General features: G+C 37.3%; 1 protein-coding gene across 3 annotated transcripts; it reads left to right on the top strand.

Moving 5' to 3' along the window:
- Nucleotides 1-101: 101 nt before the first annotated feature.
- LOC134793533 (spermine synthase) lies at nt 102-21,661 on the top strand. 3 transcript variants are annotated; one of them, XM_063765139.1, is made up of 7 exons: nt 102-508; nt 7,103-7,214; nt 11,641-11,763; nt 16,951-17,037; nt 18,293-18,450; nt 20,605-20,796; nt 21,260-21,661. In XM_063765139.1, the coding sequence occupies exons 1-7, from the start codon at nt 227-229 to the stop codon at nt 21,419-21,421; spliced, it is 1,116 nt and encodes a 371-aa protein (XP_063621209.1). In that variant the 5' UTR covers nt 102-226; the 3' UTR covers nt 21,422-21,661. The 3 variants fall into 3 exon arrangements, with proteins under 3 accessions (XP_063621209.1, XP_063621208.1, XP_063621210.1); XM_063765138.1 differs by lacking the exon at nt 7,103-7,214 and adding an exon at nt 4,224-4,335; XM_063765140.1 differs by lacking the exon at nt 7,103-7,214 and adding an exon at nt 9,787-9,895 and having other exon boundaries at nt 104-508.
- Nucleotides 21,662-22,004: the final 343 nt, after the last annotated feature.

The raw sequence follows: 22,004 nt of genomic DNA, 5'->3' as shown, positions 1-22,004 counted from the left end.
ACATTAAATTTGATTTTCAAAGCTGTTGGTACAAAACTCGAATGTCGAATATTTCTACTACACAATATTTTTTGCAATAAGCAACCCTTTCTAATAAATGTCAAGTCAATTCCCTTTTCAATCAAAAATACAGCAAGTACCACTTTAATATTCTTCCTCGATTCCCGGTCCCGTCCAAGTATTACTCCATATTTAATAATAGTACAATCTTTGTACAAATTAAATAATGTCGGTGCAAACGTTATTAATGGACTTTTCGATTGACCCCGCCCGTTTAGGCGACGAAAGCGGTCAAAAGGCAGTTTTTAGTCAGCTGGAAACCGTTTTAAAAGATTATGTGCCGAATCTTATTTTAGCCGCAGAAGTAGCCGTAGATGGCGGGTCCTTGAAACTATTAACGGGTAAGAAGGGCACGACGGTATCAGTAAGACTGTTCGATCGTGGCCTGGTTACAGTAAACATTGAATATTACAAAGAAGACTCTGAAGAACCTTTAATAAGTTTCAAGGTAAGAATAATTCCTTTACCACCGCTATTACAATGTCATAAAACTACCTGTACTCTGACCATAATGTGCGTTTTGTGTATATTGTTACTGAGCATTATTTTATCTACAGTGCCAATAGCTTTACATTTTCATAAAATTGTAAGACTTGTGTCATAATTTTAAATGTATTGGCATTCAGCCAGGTAATGTGCTATGAAATGTTTGCCAAAACTTCTAATACAAACAAAGATGTTACCTTCAGTATATGTATATTAGAAAATAAAATCTTATTAAAGCTAATTTATTAAAGGACTAACCGAAATAAATATTTTCATAGAAAGTAATTTAGTTTGTTCTTAGAGGGTTATTAAGGTTAATATGCCTCTTATCAGTGGCGTAGCTAGGGGGGGGCGGCGGGGGCGGCCCGCCCCGGGTGTCGCCCATTTGGGGGGTGACCCGACCGTGAACATCAGTAGTGCCATCTATAAAAAATCGTAAAACTGTGGCAGATTGCACAACCGCCATTAAGGAAATAATATACAACATGCCCGCATGAGGAACCCGAGAGATTTTAACAGAATAATCCTGATCATATTTAAAGACTAAAATGTCCTATAAACTATTTTGGAATTCGCCTAGCTTCATAGTCCAGTACCAACAGCATAGCAATGTACAAATTGCAGAACATTCCCAAAAAGTGGAAACGTTCTCGAGAATGTTCTCAGAACATTCCTGCAACATGGAAATTATTGTTCCGCCATCTTGGATTTTTTCAAAAAAAATTTTTTGTCATAGGAATCTAGACGTCCTATCTCCCGCCATGCCAAATCTCAGCGCGCTCGGACCAACTTGAAAAAATTAAAAAAAAAGTCGCCATTTTGTTTTTTTTTAATGCAGGTTGTTTTGTCTCGGGGCCCTCTATGACATTTGGTCGAGCACCCCCCACCTATCACGCACCGATTAAAAGTTGCCATACAAAATAAAAGTGGCCAGTTTTCCCGCAATTGTAGCATTTTTCCAAAAAAAAATTTTTCATAGGTATTTAGAGGACTCCGAGATTCCGTGACCAAAATTTCAGCGCGCTAGGACAAACTTGAAAAAATTAAAAAAAAAGTCGGCCATATTGAAAAAAAACATGGCGGCGTCAAAAACTGCCAGGGTCCCTCTATGACATTTGGTCGAGCACCCCCCACCTAGGTCTGACCGTTTGGCCGGGCCGTCATACATTTTTCTGACCGGAAGCGGTAGACCAAAAGTCGAAATTTTCTGGGGGTAAGGATACTACACCTAAACTATCGTGAATATTCATGGTATAAACTACGATAAATAGATAAATTCTCGTTCTCGAGAACATTAATTCTCAAAAGTTACCAAAAAATTCTCATGTGGAAAGTTTCGCAACTTTGGAAAGTTTTTTTTTAATTATGTGATTATTTCTGTAATTGACAAAAAAAAGTTAAAATTATTTTTGGGTGACAGTTTTACAAATTATAGCATTTACATTTTATGTACAAAAAAATCGAAAAACGAGAAATTATCATGTGGAAAGTTTTGCAACTTTGGAAAGTTTTTTTTTAAATTATGTGATTATTTCTGTAATTGACAAAAAAAAGTTAAAATTATTTTTGGGTGACAGTTTTACAAATTTACATACATTTACATTTTATGTACAAAAAATCGAAAACCAATTTTATTTTGGCGAAATTGACGTAAATTAGTATATTTTCCTTATTTTGGCCTCAGAAATGCATGGTTAAAATCTCTCGGGGTTCCTGGTATGTAACAATAATATGTTGGCGCCTCGTAGGTTTTTTTATTCAGAAAGGTTTTTTTTTATTATGTGATTATTTCTGTAATTGAGAAGCTATGTCACTGTTTCTAATTGGGTGACTCTGGACTATTTGAAATTCATAGTGAAATGGGATTTTACAGAATCTCTTTCAAATCGCGCACTTGGCAAAAAAAGTTTTTTTTTAACGTAAATTATTTGTATATCTTTCACGGGACAATGATGACTCGGACCTTTGGGAGGCATGCGCGGAGCCCAAGCCAACATGTAGATGCCCTTATGACACTTATGAAATGTGGGTTACACCGAGCGGATGCTGTCCTTGCCCGTGTCATAGAAGGCGCGCAGAGGCAACACCCGCCAGGGTGTGGACTATTGAGAGTTCATGGAATCTAAAATGAAAGCGATGGAGTAAATTGTGAGCTATGGAATATTAAACGTAATTTTATAATTGTAAAATATTAAACATATTTTACAATTTTGATTAAATTTTGGGGTGACACCCACAATTTCCGCCCCGGGTGCCACCCATGCTAGCTACGCCACTGCCTCTTATGAAGCATATATTTAATTGTTAAAATAAGTACTTATTTTAATATTTCCCTAAATTGGCTATAATAAATAAAGAAATACCTGTGGGCAAATTTGACCATTATTTTTCTAATCTTAAGAAAAAAACAAGGTAGAAAGGCCATAGTCGGTTTTCCATAGTAAGTTGGCCCTTAAGTCAATTTGATTCGGGTTTTTTGTTGTGAGTACCTCTTATGGTGAAGGATATTTTTGCTGAGTATCAACATCCTACTAGTGACAGTTTTTGACTTATGATTTTATTAATTTTTTTCTTTAATGTATTGGTTTTCGGGATGTATTCAAGCGATTTGCTTCAATTTTTTAAATAGTGTTCTTTATTTAGGTATGCATCGATACTCAAAAAACGAATACCAGTTGTCACATTAAAAAAAGAAAAAAAAAGTAAAACAAAAATAAAACATTTTTTTTATGTTGTGGTGAAGTAGTGACACCTCTAATTTTTTTTCTAGTTGTAGGCCAGACATTGGCCTACTACTTGCCTAAATATCAAAATTTTCCAAACGGTACTTCCTGTCAAAAATTAGCAATGTGTGTGGTCAAGTTCTGTACTCAATCGGTGTTTTTCAATGTACAGTCAACAACAGAGCTATGAATACAGGCAAAGTGCCAAAAATATGTATACACGAGCTTAATGTACAGGCAATAAAGTACTGTATACATATTTTTGACACTTTGCCTGTATTCATAGCTCTGTAATGTTGTTGACTGTAGTATACAAACATTAAGTTGTCATTGGCATTTTACTCTTAAATATGACAACCTGATAAGAAATCGCAAACAGAATCGAAGAGTTTGTATACTACATTGAAAAACACCAATTGAGAACAGAACTTGACCACACACATTGCTAATTTTTGACAGGAAGTACTGTTTGGAAAATTTTGATATTTAGGCAAGTAGTAGGCCAATGTCTGGCCTACAAATAGAAAAAAAATTAGAGGTGTCAGTACTTCACCATGACATAAAAAACAAATGTTTTATTTTTGTTTTACTTATATTTCCTTTTTTTTATCTGACAACTGGTATTCGTTTTTTGAGTATTGATGCATACCTAAATAAAGAACACTATTTAAAAAATTGAAGCAAATCGCTTGAATACATCCCGAAAAACAATACATTGAAGTAAAAAATGAATAAAATAATAAATCAAAAACTGTCACTAGTAGGACGTTGATACTCAGCAAAAATATATTTCACTATAAGAGGTACTCACAAAAAAAACCCAAATCAAATTGACTTAAGGGCCAACTTACTATGGAAAACCGACTATGGCCTTTGATAAATAAAAAAATGCTATCACTGAATAGCTTATGATCCTAAATGAGAGTATGCTTAAAATAAGTAACTTCATTTTAGACTGCAAAATTACTGAAAAATGCTGTAAAATTGTTATTGGATTTGGGAAGAATCAAACTTTTCCCATTTATCAAGCGTGGCCATAGAGTTGATGTTTACCTCCCAAGTTCAGGTTCGAGATGCGTTTTTTATTAATCCATCATTTGTTGCGTTTTTAATTTCTCTATGTTTTAACTCAATTCCTCTTTTTCCAAATTTTAACAATAGCGTCTTATTAAAAATTTTAACCAATATTATTTTTTGATTGCTGTACCTATTGGGTTTAAAAGGAAGTTTTTTTTTTCAATATTTTGAGGCAAAATGAAAAATGTTTGACAACACGGGACTTACTTTGGACTACCTCTACCTCGAACAAAATCCCTTGCAATCTATGATTATTATGCTCAGTGCAGTGGGTTCCCTAACATAAGTATTCACTTTTCTATACAATCAGTTCGGGAACTTGGGTGACTATAGAATGTCAGTGGCAATTATGGCTATTTACTAGATTCTTGTTTGACTGGACTAATATTGAAATTTAAAAAAAAAACATTAGAATTCCTCTCAAACAATATGCTGTTCCAAATTGATTATTATCCATTGATAATAATATTAATAATCGACTTTCTCACTAAATGTCATTACATTTAGTGAGACTAACATGTATTTTGAAACTAGATGATGTTGACAAGTAAGGTTTATAAAAAGTAATTTATTTTGTACCATAGTATCAGGTGAAAAAAAATCAACTAGCTATTACTGAAACACACCCAACTTGTTAGTAGAAAACGGCGTGAAATTCAAATTTTCTATGGGAACTCAATCCTTCACGCCCACATTTTTTTTAATTTTCCGCCTTTTTTCTACTGACACAGCAGAGTATATCTCGTCAGGTGACAAGCAAAACTCACTAATTACCACCACAAGGTCATAGTGAACCATATTAGTACTCAGATAAGGTTGATTTTTGTTTAATAATTTTTTAGTAATTATTGAGTTTTGCTTGTCATCTGACGATCTATTCTATATGTTTTGCATATGATATAAACCTAATCTAACAATGTCATCTTGTTTTAATACCTATCCTCTAGCCACCCAGATACCTATACAAATGTCTTTCATGTCATTTTATTTTGAATCTTTATTTTGACCAATATTTGTTTTGGCAAGTTTTGAGGGTCAACTAGAGGCTACTTGGATATTAATTTTATTAAAGTTAATAAGGACATTGTTTTTGGGATGAGATTGAAATTCTTTACTAATTTACTGCTCTCCAGTATAAATGGGTGGTTTTATAAGTCTGTTTATATCAGGTTTATATGTATACCTAAGCCAGTAGAATTATACATAATATCAGAGGCAAAAGCCGCAAAACTATGTGTCTCTTTCCACTTTAAGTTTCGAACTTAGAGCTCAAAAAAGTATGAAAGCGATGGAAATTATTTTTGTCGCCGAAATATACATGGCTATACGCAGAAGATACTTGTTTTTAAATATTATGTAATGTAAGTAAGAATAGGTAAACAGCAGATATAATTTGAAAATACAAAGGCGAACTTATTCCTATTCTATATCCATTTCAGACCAAATTTATGGCAATTCTATGTATATAATGATTATATTATAGGTAATTTACACAATATTGTGCGTGCTTGATTCACTTTGTTGTTGAGCCGAGAATATAAAGGGTGTAGCGTTTAGTATGGATAAAATAAGGGCTAATGATAGAGGACCTTAAGGGTTACAGATTTGACCATGCATGTTCAGCGAGAATTAATGGTGGCTCCATACATAACATAACCATCCGAACGGCTTTCAGTCAAATCTAGTAAATATGTACCTATAACTAGTGGAATCTGGTTTGACGAAAATTATTTTTTTAGGGCATTTTTTATAAGCCGGATTTAAAGACATACCTTTTGATATTATGTTCTTAATTAAGTTACAAAAAATAAGTTAGCATGGTTCACTAAGAACACGAAATCAATGATATCACCGAAACCATTAATTTTCGCTGAACGGTAAAGTTGTGGGGACCAAATCACTCAAAAACAGTAGCCTTTTAAGTCGTCTATCATTCGCCTTCGTTTGATCCACACTGAATGCGACACGACACCGTGTATGTAACTATGCACACTCAGCACCCCTGCATACAAACATGTATGCAGGGGTGCCAAGCTAATAGCTTTGCTGACTGCAAGTACCTGTATCTAAATTTGCTACACTATTATTACCTATGTACTGTATATTACAAGATTCGCAAGCCAACGTAGCTTTCCAGTTCTACAAATGCCTTATTGGGGAAGGGATCATATGTTATTATATAAAAATATGCGGTGCATTAAATATTGCGATTGAATTGTCTAATTCTTCTGGCTTAGTCACAACCAGAAACCAGAATGTAATAAAGAGACTTAGGTCTATACAAAGTTGCGTTTCCCTAAATAATTTCAATAGAAGGTGTTCACTCACACAGTTCACTGTCTATTCATGATGATGATCCTTATTGCAACGATGTAAGGTCAGTAATCCGATATGATCAGTTCAATGGAATGATGTAAGTACGGTAATGGAATTTGATTTCTGTACCACTAGGTACAAATCTTGTCACAGTGGCAATCAATGTGAAAGCCGCTAGGGATCTCATATTATTGTCACTGTGATAAGGTACACAGTGGCACAGAAATATAATTCATTGAATGGGCAAATCGCTTAAATTACAGATGATATCACATCTATAAAACTCTTTAAACCAACTTTTTATAGGATCTAGCCTTTATTTATTCGTTTCTACTTCTTATATTGTGGGTTGCCGTGAAATCTGTGTCATCTGATAAAGTCATAGTAATCCCATAAAACTAACCAGTTAGCGATAAGGTTGAGCGTGTTTTGTTTTCTAGAACACTAAACTACTGGAAGGTTCTGTCAGAATTTCATTGGAGTGCGAAAGAGTTAAACTATTGCCGACAATTAAAAGGGGCTATAAGTTTGACGTTTACCTTACTAGCTCAGGTTAGATGGTACCCTATTTGGTATTTACCCCATACTTTTTACCTATGAATGCTATTACCAATTTATCATTTGTCTAACATTTTTTTTCACGGTATATTAGACATATAATTATTTTATAATTAAGTACCATCTTATTATTTTTTGCTACAAGACTTTTTTTCTGCTGTGGTTCTAAATCGGAATACGGATACTATTTATTATATGTACATTTGATTTCCTCTCACTGCCCCATTCGGATTGCTCACCCTGTATATTTATAATATAATTATTATTAGTCACGAAATAGTTTAAGCTATTAGATTGACACCTACTCTAGATTTATTTACGTTTAGTATTTGTACTTGTATTATTGTTATTATATTCTATCAGCATCAAAAAAACCGGCCAAGTGCGAGTCGGACTCGCGTTCCAAGGGTTCCGTATATCACACAATTTTTAACAATCAGTGCCGGATTAAGATATTTTGATGCCCTAAGCATTTCTAGGTGCCCCCTCTCCCTAGGGTCATCAAGATCACATTGATTTTTTGGTAAATTGAGAGAAGTTCATTGCCGCATTACAGCTGAGAATGGAAATCAGTCACATCATTTTATCACGAAAATTGACAGTGCCGCAGCCGTAATGTTGCAACAGAGTACCTAATGCTGTTGCAGTCGCCACCCGAATGTCACCTTTATCATAGCGTAGAAAGTAATAGAAACGCGAGCGAAGCGAGCGCGGAAATTTTTCGATATAAAAACGCAATATGATAGACAGTTGTACATTTTTACTTTTAGTATGGAAATCAGTCACATCATTTTATCACGGAAGTTGACAGTACTGCAGCAGTAACGTTGCAACAGAGTGATGTTGCTGCAGTCGCCACCCGAATGTCACCTTTATCATACCTTACAAAGTAATTGAAGACGCGACCGAAGCGAGCGCGAAAATTTTTCGATATAAAAACGCAATTTTAGTTTTAGTCCCAACCAGGCGCGAATCCAGGATTTCATACAGAGAAGGGATGGGACAGTTTTCTATCAGCCTAGCTTCGCATAGGGCTCGATATTTAAGGGTCTCAGCGAGGTTGTTTTCATGCATAAAATATGCAAGAAAGTAGAGAGCTTGGAATTGAATTGGCGAAGTGTGAGAAAGGCAGTAGGCCCAGCTGCGAAAGAGGAAAGCTTGGATTTGGATCCACGCCCAAGTGTAATTAAGGCAGAAGATCAACTTTGCCGTAAGGCAGAAGGCCTCGCATAAGACCTAACGCCGAACCGCAAAAGAGTGGGTTGAAATCGAATCTATGCATGTAATCACGACTCTTCTACTGCTACCGATTGTTTCCCAAAGAATTACGCGCCATTATTTTTGCAAATTAGCTTTTGGACAGCTAAAAAAATCGTGTGGTAAAAACGATGTGTCTGTCCCTAATTTTAAAATTTGTTCACCTTATTCAACCTGGCATTTTGGTGCCCTCCCTGAACGTGGTGCCGTAAGCACGTGCTTGTTTTGCTTATTGGTTACAAAGTCTTTATTAATTCAACCATTAAAGTCGACGAGTACAAAAAACTTTAAGCTAGCTCTCAATTTTTAAACATTATTTTTAATTTGACCTTACAATTACTCGTAAGTAGGTAAGACCGTTAAATATTTAAAATGATTATCTTATCAGAAAATTATCACCAATTACTCTAAGAAAACTACTACTCTAAGTAATCCGGCACTGTTAACAATGTATTTTTTATGTGAAACGTGAGTGAAATCTCTTTAAAAAATCCGTAGGGGTCGGATTAAAAACCGTAATTAAGTCCGACTCACGCTTGACTGTACATTTCTAATAGGTTTTCCTGTCATCTATAGGTATAGACCTATTTTATGTATTTTTTTCAAAATTTTAGACCTAGTAGTTTCGGAGATAAGGGGGGGGGAATGGTCATTTTTTGCCTATTTTCTTGAATAACTTCTAAACTGTTGATTCGAAAATTATAAAAAAAAATTATTTGAAATCCTTACAATAAGCTCTTTCATTTGATATGTAACATGATATAGTTTGAAAAATTTTTTTTTTCATTTTTTCATTTACCCCCCAAAAGTGGCCTCCATGTTTAAAATTCATTTGTTTACGTTACATGTCCGTATTCGGGTCACAAACTTACATATGTGTACCAAATTTCAACTTGATTAGTCCAGTAGTTACGGAGAAAATCGGCTGTGACAGACGGACAGACAGACAGACAGACAGACAGGCAGACAGACAGACAGACAGACGCACGAGTGATCCTATAAGGGTTCCGTTTTTTCCTTTTGAGGTACGGAACCCTAAAAATGGTTGAGTAGTTTATACAGATGCAAAGTAAAGTATCCACGGATACGGTGTGGGATACGGAACTTTGTTTCAGACTGTACAATATTTTATGACATGAACCGGCATGTTCCTCTACCCTTTTAATATTCCAATGATTTTAACAGATTTTAATTCCAGTAAAAAACGCTCAACCTTAAATAAAACAACCCTGAATAAGATATTTATTGTTGTTTGCATGTTAGCCCGCATACTTATTGGGTTTGTTCTTCCTTATTATTTTTTCAATAGTCCGCAAGAGTATTGGAGAGTCAGCTGAAAAAGTACATCAGTGTGATAAAATCCCAAGCTTATGCGCCGTTAAAACGTTGCCTCTTCGGCAGGTATTACCCGACGTCAGGTGAGTTTTCTGCCTTTCTGGTAACTGCTTTGATTTTTAAAATAATCTCACAGCCATTGTAAATAAGGATATAAGTGATATAACAGATGTAGATGCCTTCCAGTGGCGAGGCGTCCATGGCTATTCGTTTTCTAGTGAAATGACTTACCTATTTTAGGATAATTAGGCAACTTCATGCAGAAAATAAGTAGAATTAGCTTTTGTAAACCAATGAAAGCGCCCCGCCGCTGATGAACGCAAGAAAAATCATTCAAGTAGTAGCATAGCATAGCTTATACTTTTTATAATCATTCCTGCGATCAATGTTACATTCATCTTTAGCTTGAGTTAGAATATTTCGAAGAATAGCTTTTATCGACGTGATTTTTTCTGATTGTTTTATTTGGTACTAGTAATCTTGTATCAGTTTCTTCCTTTCCGTGAGTTTTCCGTAGGTTATTTTGACCAAGGCGAGTCGAGCTGCCAAACTACTATTATTTGCTATAAATCGAACTCTACTTTCCTTGCGCTCGATTCCGAGCAGACAATTTATTAAATTTACGAATAGTTAAGGTTACATTTGGCGCCATTACGCAATTCCGATGCTCATGACATGAATCATCAATCTCTATGATTGTTAAACACTTTAACGGATACAAGAAAATTATTCTATTAAAAAGCCATATATTTCAGATTTAAACTAAATACATCCGGATTCCGGAACATACCGGTTCAGCTTCAGCCATTTCGTCAAAGACCCAAGCATATTATCACGCCATAGAATAACTTTTCTTCGAAACATTCTAATTTGATCTATTCATTTGTCTATAGTCTTCATAAACACGTAGCTACATAACTAATCATGACAATCTTTAAAATGTCACTGTTAGCTATTCAAACACATGTGATGCCATAGTCATACATAGATTAACTAGGTACCTAATACTATTGCGACTTTGGGGTTGTATGTAGTCTTTTGTGTGCTTTTGAACGCTAATACGGCATATATGGAAAATTCGGCAATGTGGCACTCTGGCCCATCGCGGACATGAGACTAAATAAAAGTGTCATCATTTATGAACCAGGCTATAAGAGCTGTGTAAAAATATGTTATTAAGTATTCGTGGAATTGATATGGTTCATGATGAATAAGGATTCCATTTCGCTGAGAGTCAAAGGTAGATTTGTTTCAGAGTTTTCAGACCAATGTTCTGTGGTATTTATACATTTTCCAAGTGTAAAGTATTTAATGTCGACTATAGCTACAATGACTTCTATAGAGTGGTGAACAAGGAATATTGGGTTTTAAAAGTAAACCATGTACTTATTATGGTTGCTAGCTAAAGATTTCCGTTAACGTGAATCTGTGTTAAGTACACAGTAACACACACTACATAGTAACGAGCTGCACTGATATCCTTAACTTCATGAAGTCATATATGTTACTGGTGAAAGATAACGTAGGTAATACCATGTAATACTCAGATAATTCTGTTATCTAATACATACTACCTTCGGAATACGAAATACACCGCCGATAAATCTTGATAAAAGGAACTTACTAGATAACTTTTAAGTTTGCTTACATCTGGATACTTGGTACCAAGTAGATCGTATTTAGTTCACCGCGATGACTAATTTACCGTACACGGTAATTGACATATTTTTAAACACCTGCACCTTTTAGGTATACAATTTCTCTGTTCTCTATGTTGCTAGTTATAATGACAGCCTGTACGACGTGACTAATGACTGGTTGTTTTCAGATGAAAGACTTCTAGAGTACGATATCGACAATGTGGTGTTCGACGAACAGTCCCCCTTCCAGAGGGTGCAGATAGTGCACTCCAAGTCCCTTGGGAACATGTTGGTGCTAGATGACTTGCAAAGTGAGTAAACATGTATTAATACTATTAATAAGATGGCCGATGGGGTCGAAAAGTGCTCGAGTGGAGACCACGGACTAGCAAGCGCAGCGTAGGACGTCCACCCACAAGATGGACAGACGACCTTGTTAAGGTCGCCGGAAGACGCTGTATGCGGGTCGCTTCCAACCGGTATGTATGGAGGTCCAAGGGGGAGGCCTATGTTCAGCAGTGGACGTCTTATGGCTGAGATGATGATGATGATGAATACTATTCATAGATATATTGCAGAAGCAGAAAAATATGGAAATTCCAGTTAAGTATTACATATTGCTCACATCTATTTTTTCCTGATTCCCTTTTCTTGTTCTTCACATCGTCGTGACAAAATCGAATCGTGATATTGTGCAGCTCATTACGTTCCCTCAGTTCGATCTAATGGTACTTAGATTAACACGTTCCCTGCCGAGGTGCCCCAATGTGGCGTCATGAAGCCAGCATGAAGCTTTTTTTCAGGAGTCCGTGCTTCCACTACGGGTTCACAACTTAAAAGTGGAAGCACACTTGGACGTGTGACTTTGTCATATCATTGTGTATGGGGACAGTGAATGTGTTAATAAACATTAATTATGCTATATACGATAATTATACAATTGTATTGTCCAGGCGTTTTAGCATTTTTTTTTTCAGTAAATCTCGGAGGAAGCACATGCAATAGCCTACAAGTAGCCTATTATTAGGGTTCCGTACCCAAAGGGTAAAACGGGACCCTATTACTAAGACTCCGCTGTCCGTCCGTCCGTCCGTCTGTCACCAGGCTGTATCTCACGAACCGTGACAGCTAAAAAGTTGAAATTTTCACAGATGATATATTTCTGTTGCCGCTATAACAACAAATACTAAAAACAGAATAAAATAAAGATTTAAGTGGGGCTCCCATACAACATACGTTATTTTTGACCGAAGTTAAGCAACGTCGGGCGGGGTCAGTACTTGGATGGGTGACCGTTTTTTTTTTGCCGTTTTTTGTATTATGGTACGGAACCCTTCGTGCGCGAGTCCGACTCGCACTTGCCCGGTTTTATTTTGTAATAAAATGACGTAAATGTACGTGTAAAGACTGATTGTTACCCGCTCTAGTTAGCTGGCTAGGGCGCTAGCACACGCTAGAGTCAGACCGAGAAAAGTCTGCAGCGATTTTGATAGCCCACGCAGTGCAAGTGTCATTTTAAACGTTAACTTCTATGAAATTATGACGTGTAAAGAACACTTGCACTGCGTGGGCTATCAAAATCGCTGTAGACTTTTCTTGGTCTAACTCTAGTAATCTGATTTGTAACCATTTGTAACCTATTTACTGGACAAACTTTGAATTAAGAATTCTATCCTAAGTAGAATCCTTGTCTATAAATGTCAAGTAAATGTCACTCTCGCAGAATTTTTAAATAGGATTACAAGAATTTGTTAAGTTATTTTAATTTATACCTACAATGGACACTGATTCCCACGATTCCCTGGAGACAGAATGTGAAAAACTAGACGTGGAAATAAAATATATCATAAACTCATTGGCATGTTTTGAAAATATTGATAATAATGCCGATCAGCCTAACCCCACTGAAGCTAACCAAAACGTGCAACCTCAAGCTGGAACTTCCATGAACTCTGTAGAGTCTGTAGCCAAGAAAAGACAGAAAAGAATATTTGTTTTACCAGAGCGTAGGATTTTACGACGGACTGCCAAGATCCGTGCGATAGTAAAGATTGCTAAGGTCATAAAAACGTTGGGAATTAAGTCATTTAGAGCTCGAAAAATAACGAAGAGGCGCGTTAGGAGGCCAGTGCAAAAAATATCTGGAAACCTTAGCTTACCCTCCCTTAGACCGGAGTAAGATACTCTAGTAGTTTTAATCAATGTTTTAATCCATTTGTTACGGTTTTTTACATTAGTTTATAATATTCTTCTTTGTTAAAAAATAGCAATATTATAGGAATATGAATTGCAATGATTCCATGTATGATTTTATTGTAGAGTTGATTGTAGATATGATTTCTCCGAAACCCTTTTTTGTTGAGCAATGGAGGTATCGATCTTTACTTCTTCTATCTTTGGCCTGTACCTACAGAACGCGACAACCTGTGTACCTACTTGCACCACAAAAATTATAGTAGAAGAGCCGGCCGCAAATTTTCTAACCGACTTGATACCACGATGAAATGCACAATGGTTTCCCATAAAAGTGATGCTAAGACCGAATTCGATAGTCTGCCACGGCGGAACTTGCCGAAAGTACGAAAAAGAAGGCCACTTCCGGTGCGAAAAAGGGGGCTGATTTAACCCATCTGATACCGAAATAATAGTTAGGGCAGCAGTTAGAAATTTACATGTAGACACAGAAAAGCGAAGTCTGCCAGTATTATTTTTGCCGGAAGTGCTTGGCAGACGCTCTCAAAGGTGGCCACCAGGACCCCTAATTTAACCCATCTGATACCACCATGAAACCAATTCCAGTCGGTAGGTATGAACCCTCATGTCAGGAATATATAAGTCTGCCAAGGCTTTTCCTGCCGAAACACCTTGGCAGACGAGATTATGTGAGCAAGGTAACCATCGGTTACCCTACACTAACCCATCTGATACCACCATGAAACCAATTCCAGTCGGTAGGTATGAACCCCCATTTTAGGAATATATAAGTCTGCCAAGGTTTTTCCTGCCGAAACACCTTGGCAGACGAGATTATAAGCAATATGACCATCGGTTACCGTACACTAACCCATCTGATACCACGATGAAACGAATTCCAGTCGGTAGGTATGAACCCTCATTTCAGGAATATATAAGTCTGCCAGGGCTTTTCCTGCCGAAACACCTTGGCAGACGAGATTATGTTAGCAAGGTGTACATCAGTTACCCTACATCAACCCATCTGATACCACCATGAAACCAATTCCAGTCGGTAGGTATGAACCCCCATTTCAGGAATATATAAGCTGCCAAGGCTTTTCCTGCCGAAACACCTTGGCAGACGAGATTATAAGTAAGATGACCATCGGTTACCGTACACTAACCCATCTGATACCACCATGAAACCAATTCCAGTCGGTAGGTATGAACCCCCATTTCAGGAATATATAAGTATACCAAGGCTTTTCCTGCCGAAACACCTTGGCAGACGAGATTATAAGCAAGATGACCATCGGTTACCGTACACTAACCCATCTGATACCACCATGAAACCAATTCCAGTGGGTAGGTATGAACCCTCATTTCAGGAATATATAAGTCAGCCAAGGCCTTTCCTACCGAAACACCTTGGCAGACGAAATTATGTTAGCAAGATGTACATCAGTTACATGAAACCAATTCCAGTCAGTAGGTATGAACCCGCATTTCAGGAATATATAAGTCTGCCAAGGCTAGGGCTTACCCATCTGATACCTTGTTTGACAAGTCCAGTCTGCCAAGTCTGCCAAGGTGTTTCGGCAGGAAAGGCCTTGGCAGACTTATATATTCCTGAAATGAGGGTTCACACCTAGGGGCTATTCATAAATTACGTCATTTCAAATTAGGGGGGGGGGGGGTCTGGACATCGGATGACGGTAGCATGAAGTAGGAGGAAATGGGGTCATTTGAAGCATGATTTTTGGATGATTATAGGGGGGGGGGGGGGGTCAAAAATCGTCAAAAATCGATGACGTAATTTATGGACAGCCCCCTACCGACTGGAATTGGTTTCATGGTGGTATCAGATGGGTTGATGTAGGGTAACTGATGTACACCTTGCTAACATAATCTCGTCTGCCAAGGTGTTCCGGCAGGAAAAGCCCTGGCAGACTTATATATTCCTGAAATGAGGGTTCATACCTACCGACTGGAATTGGTTTCATCGTGGTATCAGATGGGTTATTGTACGGTAACCAATGGTCATATTGCTTATAATCTCGTCTGCCAAGGTGTTTCGGCAGGAAAAACCTTGGCAGACTTATATATTCCTAAAATGGGGGTTCATACCTACCGACTGGAATTGGTTTCATGGTGGTATCAGATGGGTTAGTGTAGGGTAACCGATGGTTACCTTGCTCACATAATCTCGTCTGCCAAGGTGTTTCGGCAGGAAAAGCCTTGGCAGACTTATATATTCCTGACATGAGGGTTCATACCTACCGACTGGAATTGGTTTCATGGTGGTATCAGATGGGTTAAATTAGGGGTCCTGGTGGCCACCTTTGAGAGCGTCTGCCAAGCACTTCCGGCAAAAAAAATACTGGCAGACTTCGCTTTTCTGTGTCTACATGTAAATTTCTAACTGCTACCATTACTATTATTTCGGTATCAGATGGGTTAAATCAGCCCCCTTTTTTCGCACCGGAAGTGGCCTTCTTTTTCGTACTTTCGGCAAGTTCCGCCGTGGCAGACTATCGAATTCGATCTTAGCATCACTTTTATGGGAAACCATTGTGCATTTCATCGTGGTATCAAGTCGGTTAGAAAATTTGCGGCCGGCTCTTCTACTATTACAGTACTTACCAGTGGCGGAGCGTCCACAGAACTCGATTCCCATCGGCTTGTCTGATATTCAGGCTCTTGGGCTATTTTCTTTTAACTTATGAAAAAAATTAAGGGCAACTCAGCTACGGCTTGCCTACGAACAATCTAGACGCGCCGCCACTGGTACTTACACATAAATGGTACTATAGGTCCGCAAGGCATGGAGGATATTGGTAGAGTTACTCCAAGAAAAGTCTGCAATAATTTTGATAGCACACGCAGTGCAAGTGTTATTTTAAACGACCAATTTCTATGAAATTATGACGTACTTATAAATAACACTTGCCCTGCGTGTGCTATCAAAATCGTTGCAGACTTCTTTTGGTCTAACTCTATTGTTCTTGCCATGAATTAATAAACTAATAATAAATTAATAAACTACTGCGTGGTTCTTGCTCCTAAAATATATTGAAGAAAATCTACTCTTTTAACAGTTTTATTTGCAACTCGGGCTGTTGAGTCGCTATCTACGATTACAATTCTCTTTTCTTTTGCTGAAACCAAGATTGCTATGGGGTCGTCCAGAAATCATGTGATCATTTTTGGCCTATTTTTGTGCGGGAGACGCTAGTGTAGTGAGGGTCTAATAGCTGTTAATCTTTATTTTAAGTTTATATTATAGGGCTGTTTTTAAATAATCAATTTCATGTTCCTTACAGATATTTCAGAGGCTGATCTCATATACACAGAAACTTTGATGCAACGAGGCAAGGAAAACTATGAAGGAAAGGAAATCGTTATTTTAGGTAAGGATTTATGTAGGTACAGTAGGTAACAGGGCTATACCCGTAAAAAGCCCGTAAACCACTACTTATGCTCACTTTGTAGGTAACACAAAAAACCATTATCAAACTGCACTCGGGAATTAATCGCGTAGTTTGATAATGTTTTGTAACACAAAAAACTTATGAATTACGTGTATTTTTAGTGCTGGCAACATGGTTCCAACTGCCATTTAGTAGTCCTCGGTCGCTCAGGGGGCCGATTTTTGAATTTCGACCACTCGATTTCGTGAATTTCGTTAAATAATATCTCCACTACTAGGCATTTAAATTCTACTAATAGAATTGAAATCGAGTGGTCAATACCAATAGATTCCAAATTTCGATCGCTCGTATTTCAAAAATCTGCGTTTCGCCGTTTTCCACCGATTTTCGAGTGATGAAATCGAGCGATCGAAATTCAAAAATCGGCCCCCAGTGGTCAATCCCCGCTTGAACTATTAAAGTCGATGCTACGAGTATTATCCTATTTATCGTCATCTACTCGACGATATTCAATCTGATCTCATTTCGTGTAACTTCTATCAGAAAAAAGATACAATTTAACCCAACACTATGATTATTGGAACATTTGACATTACATACAAACAGCAACACTCCTAACTGTACCTTATTACAAAAGACATTAAGTCCACCGATGTACAGTTAACAGTGTGGGTGATGGTAGGTACTGGGTTTGAAATAGGTACAGTATAATAAACCCATTGCGTGTTATACACTATTAATTCCATCACGATCATACTTATACCTTCCTATAACACCTATAATGGTTCACGAGTCACGGACCACCTTACAGATAGAAAAAGGTTTTAAAGTCCTGGTGGCATTTAAATAAGGTGGAATTTTGTCTAGCCTGTTCAAAAATGTTAGGTATTAGTTACTTTTGTATTTCGCTATGTTGTTCTGAACTAAAGCATTCATTCACTCGAATAGTTCATTAGTGCGAAGGGCTATTTTCATACTACGAATTTGTGACCATAATAAATGTCAAATAGACGAATATGGTGTCGTGAAAAAAAAAATACCTAAGTACCTAGGTATAAACCAATAAAATGTTACCATTAAGTACTCGCTTAGGAAAATCGTAGGAAAGTGGGGCTCCCATACAACAAACGTGATTTTTGCCGTTTTTTGCGTACTGCTGCGGAACCCTGCGTGCGCAAGTCCGACTCGCACTTGGCCGGTTTTTTAATACATATTCTGTGATATTTAATTTCAGGCGGTGGCGACGGAGCGCTCCTATACGAGTTGCTGAAGGAAAAGCCCAAATTCGTATGGATGTTGGAGATCGACGAAGTGGTGATGAGCGCGTGCAATAAGCATCTGCGTCCCATTTGCGGCGACGTATTGGAGAGACGAAAGGGGCCTAACTATGAAGTGAGTAGTCTATCAATTCCATGTTTATCTGTATCAAAGACATATGTAACTCCGTATAAGATGAATAAAGTCTAAGGACTTTAGACGTGCCTCGGAAATCAAGAAAAGGTCATTCTCGGATATATGGCGCCACACCTTTGGCCTATGCTCGGTTAGATGGCGTTGACGGCACCTTTTCATATTTAACAATTTTAACACGGGTATCAGTGAAAGAACATGGGTCGAAATCATATAATTAAAATAATATAGTATTTTATACAATCGTGATATAATAGAGAGTTTTTCAGTCGAGTACCGTTTTTAGGCAACGAAGCTTGCTGAGTTGCCTAAGTAAGGTACGAGATTGAAAAGCTTGATTATATCACTATTGTATACAATACTTTTTCTACTAGTCAACAAAAATAATACTTTAAACTAGTAGAATCATACAAACAAACCAAACCAAAAGTATACAGCTAAGATTCGCGAACAGCCGCAATACCTCCATACTGGTACGCGACCCGGCCGCCGCGCCCCGCGTCCTACGGCGGGCTGGTCAACGACACCTTCTCGTAACTCATGAGGCCCTGGTACTTGCTCCGCGCTAAATTCAATTTTTAGACAGTTGTTTTCTCGATTTTGGCCACCGTAGCCTATGGAGACTAACAAGCAACACTAAGTGGTTTTCGTAGTCTATCGATGTTGCTATATTAAGGGTGTCACATGCGCGTTTCTGACTTATGAACCAATTGTTTCTACTATACAACCTAAAATAATTAATTTGAGCTATGGTTTTGTTTCGTCCTCTTGATCGCGGCGAGCTGTGATTGGTCAATTTCATTATAGTTGACTAAACTGTATCGATATGAATATTATAGTTGAGTTGGCAGCCCATACATTAAAAATACCCAATTGCAGTTTGGTATAAGAAATCTTAATTCAAGAATTACAGTCGACTAGTAGAAAAAAATCATTTATCCATATACAGGGTGGAAAAATCGAGTGCCACATGGATGGCAACTACCTTAAATATTTAATTGTAAATAGCACATTTTGTGTAAAGGAGACTTTCCTTTGTTTTTAAAAACAATAAATTCTGCATTTAAGGATTTATGAAAAATCGCTTGCCTAAGTCGGGACTCGAACCGGTCAAATGTGACAAAAAAACAAATTTAAAAGGTAATTGTTAGTTTTCATGGCCTTCCGTTATTCTGATTGTATTTGTTATTTAGAGAAAAATGAACCTTATCAGTAAACCTTTCAATCTGCATCATAAAATACGGCACGTTATTTTTTGTCACATTTGACCGGTTCGAGTCCCGACTGAGACAAGCGATTTTTCATAAATCCTTAAATGCAGAATTTATTGTTTTTAAAAACAAAGGAAAGTCTCCTTTACACAAAATGTGCTATTTACAATATTTAAGGTAGTTGCCATCCATGTGGCACTCGATTTTTCCACACTGTATATAATTTTTTTTTTCACTTTTCATGCTCAAAAAGTGCACCTTTATGTCGTGCGTAGACGACATAAAATCGCATTTTATGCTCTAGAGCATAAAGTAAAATCATCTATTACGACCCTTATTGACTTAGCAATGAAGTCCAAATTCTGCCATACAAACTGCCAGCCCTGCCGGCGCGCCCCCGACCGGCGCTCTCCCGATCGGCGTGCCCCGCGCCTCCGACCGGCCCAAGAACAATTTTCTTTAGTCTTGAATAAATACGTTAAAATAACCTAAAATATTTGATTTTTTGTATATTTTCCTCGCAATCGAAGTGAAAAGCAGAGTGTACAACAAGGGCATAAATGTCCATTTTTACCCTCGTCTACTATTTTGGTCTTCGCTTCGCTCAGACCAAAAAATTGCCTCGGGTAGAAATGGGTCACTATATGCCCTTGTTGTACAATCTACTATTGATAGTTGGATACATTTTCTAAAGCACTAAAATTGCATTTCTACTACCTGAAGGTTGTCTGGAAGAGATCGCTCTTTAGCGATAAGACCGCCTGTTGTTGCTTAGTTTTTTATTTATGTTAATTTGCTGTATTTAATCATGTTTTCATTGTGCACAATAAAGAATATTATTATTATTATTGTACGCACACTGCAGTGACCAATAAAATGTTGCCAAAAATGTAATTCTTAATAAAAAAACTTGTTCCCATTACAGATAATCGTAGAAGACTGCATGTTGACCATAAACAAATTCATCAAGGAGGGCAAGAAAGTCGACTACATATTTGGGGACCTCACCGACATTCCCATCTCGGAGTCGGCCTGCGGCGAGCTCTGGGAGTTCATGATCACCATCCTGAACTCATCCTTCAAGATACTCAAGCCTGACGGGAAGTTTATGACACACGTGAGTACAATGTAATGTCAAATACACTTCATTATAAACCTTGTGATCAAACAGATAAGGTTCATATTTCCTAGTGAACTCTAAATCTAATGATATCTACTTTTTTTATGTAAAATGTTTGCATGAAAATTTTAATTTTTAACAAGCAGAAACGTCTGCTAACGATGCTACTAAGCTTGGAACTCCGGTAGCCGTTTAAGAAGTGTAACACTCTTAAGGTAGATGTCGCTGGGGTCCCCCTGACCCGTAATATGGTGGAAAGATTTGCTGGCTATGGATGAGGTCTTGGTGGCTCAGATGGCATAGCGCTGGAGTATCGATCCAGAGGCCGTGAGTTCAATCTCACCCAAGACAGTAATTTTTCCACTTTTAAATTTATTCTAAGCTTTGTATGAAAATGTCTGCAGTTTAGGTTGGTACTTTGAATAACACCTCCGTCTAAGTAATTTTTGTATACAAACAGGGCAACGGTGCCACCAGCTCGGAGTCCCTAGAGCTGTACGAGCAAGAGCTAGCCAAGCTGAAGCCAGCCGTCTCGTTCTCCAAGAGCCGAGCCTTCGTGCCCTCCTTCCTCGAAGACTGGATCTTCTACCAAATATCCTTCTCCGCCAACAACGGCGCCTAACAACCGACCAAAGACAACAGTTCCTTAATCATCTCCCTAAGTCATATTGCCATATATGTAGTTAGTATTATTGTTAAGCATACACGGATACAAGTATTCGAAACAGTATTTGACGATTTTTGCATTTGCAATTGTTTAGTTTGTAAGCATAATGATACACGATTCGAAGCTATATTGTTGGTATTGATTTATGCTTGTTTTGATTGTTTTATGATTAATAAAAGTATTTTATCACGAAAATTTTTCGTTTTTCTGCTGTACGGCTTAGCTCGTTGTCCAGACTTACATAGATATGGATTGTAAATAGGAAACAAATTTTTGTTTGTAGTCCCGTCAGAGAATAAAAGTCCTTTGTAACCTCATCACAGTATAATATTATAAAAGCTATGTTACAAAACAAATAAACGATAATGCTTCATTAAACTTACCTTTACAAGCTTCATAAAAAACTAAACTAGATTTTTCGGATAATATAGTGAAGTAGCGTTTTTTGTAACTTAAAACTTTATAGACAAAAGTTTTATTTAAAGCAAATTTTATTTAATACAATTCAATGGAAAAATAATAATTAATTAATCTGTAC

The sequence above is a fragment of the Cydia splendana genome, chromosome 9 (genome assembly GCF_910591565.1).
Source record: "Cydia splendana chromosome 9, ilCydSple1.2, whole genome shotgun sequence".
Taxonomy (NCBI): Eukaryota; Metazoa; Arthropoda; class Insecta; order Lepidoptera; family Tortricidae; genus Cydia; species Cydia splendana.
The sequence above is the reverse complement of the archived record's forward strand: the minus strand, read 5'-3'. Positions and strand labels throughout refer to the sequence as shown.

Coding starts and splice junctions, on each gene's coding strand:
- LOC134793533 (XM_063765139.1), top strand. CDS start 227: ATGTCGGTGCAAACGTTATTAATGGACTTTTCGATTGACCCCGCCCGT. Junction 509..7,102: donor AACCTTTAATAAGTTTCAAG/GTAAGAATAATT, acceptor TTTGTTTTCTAG/AACACTAAACTACTGGAAGG. Junction 20,797..21,259: donor ACGGGAAGTTTATGACACAC/GTGAGTACAATG, acceptor GTATACAAACAG/GGCAACGGTGCCACCAGCTC.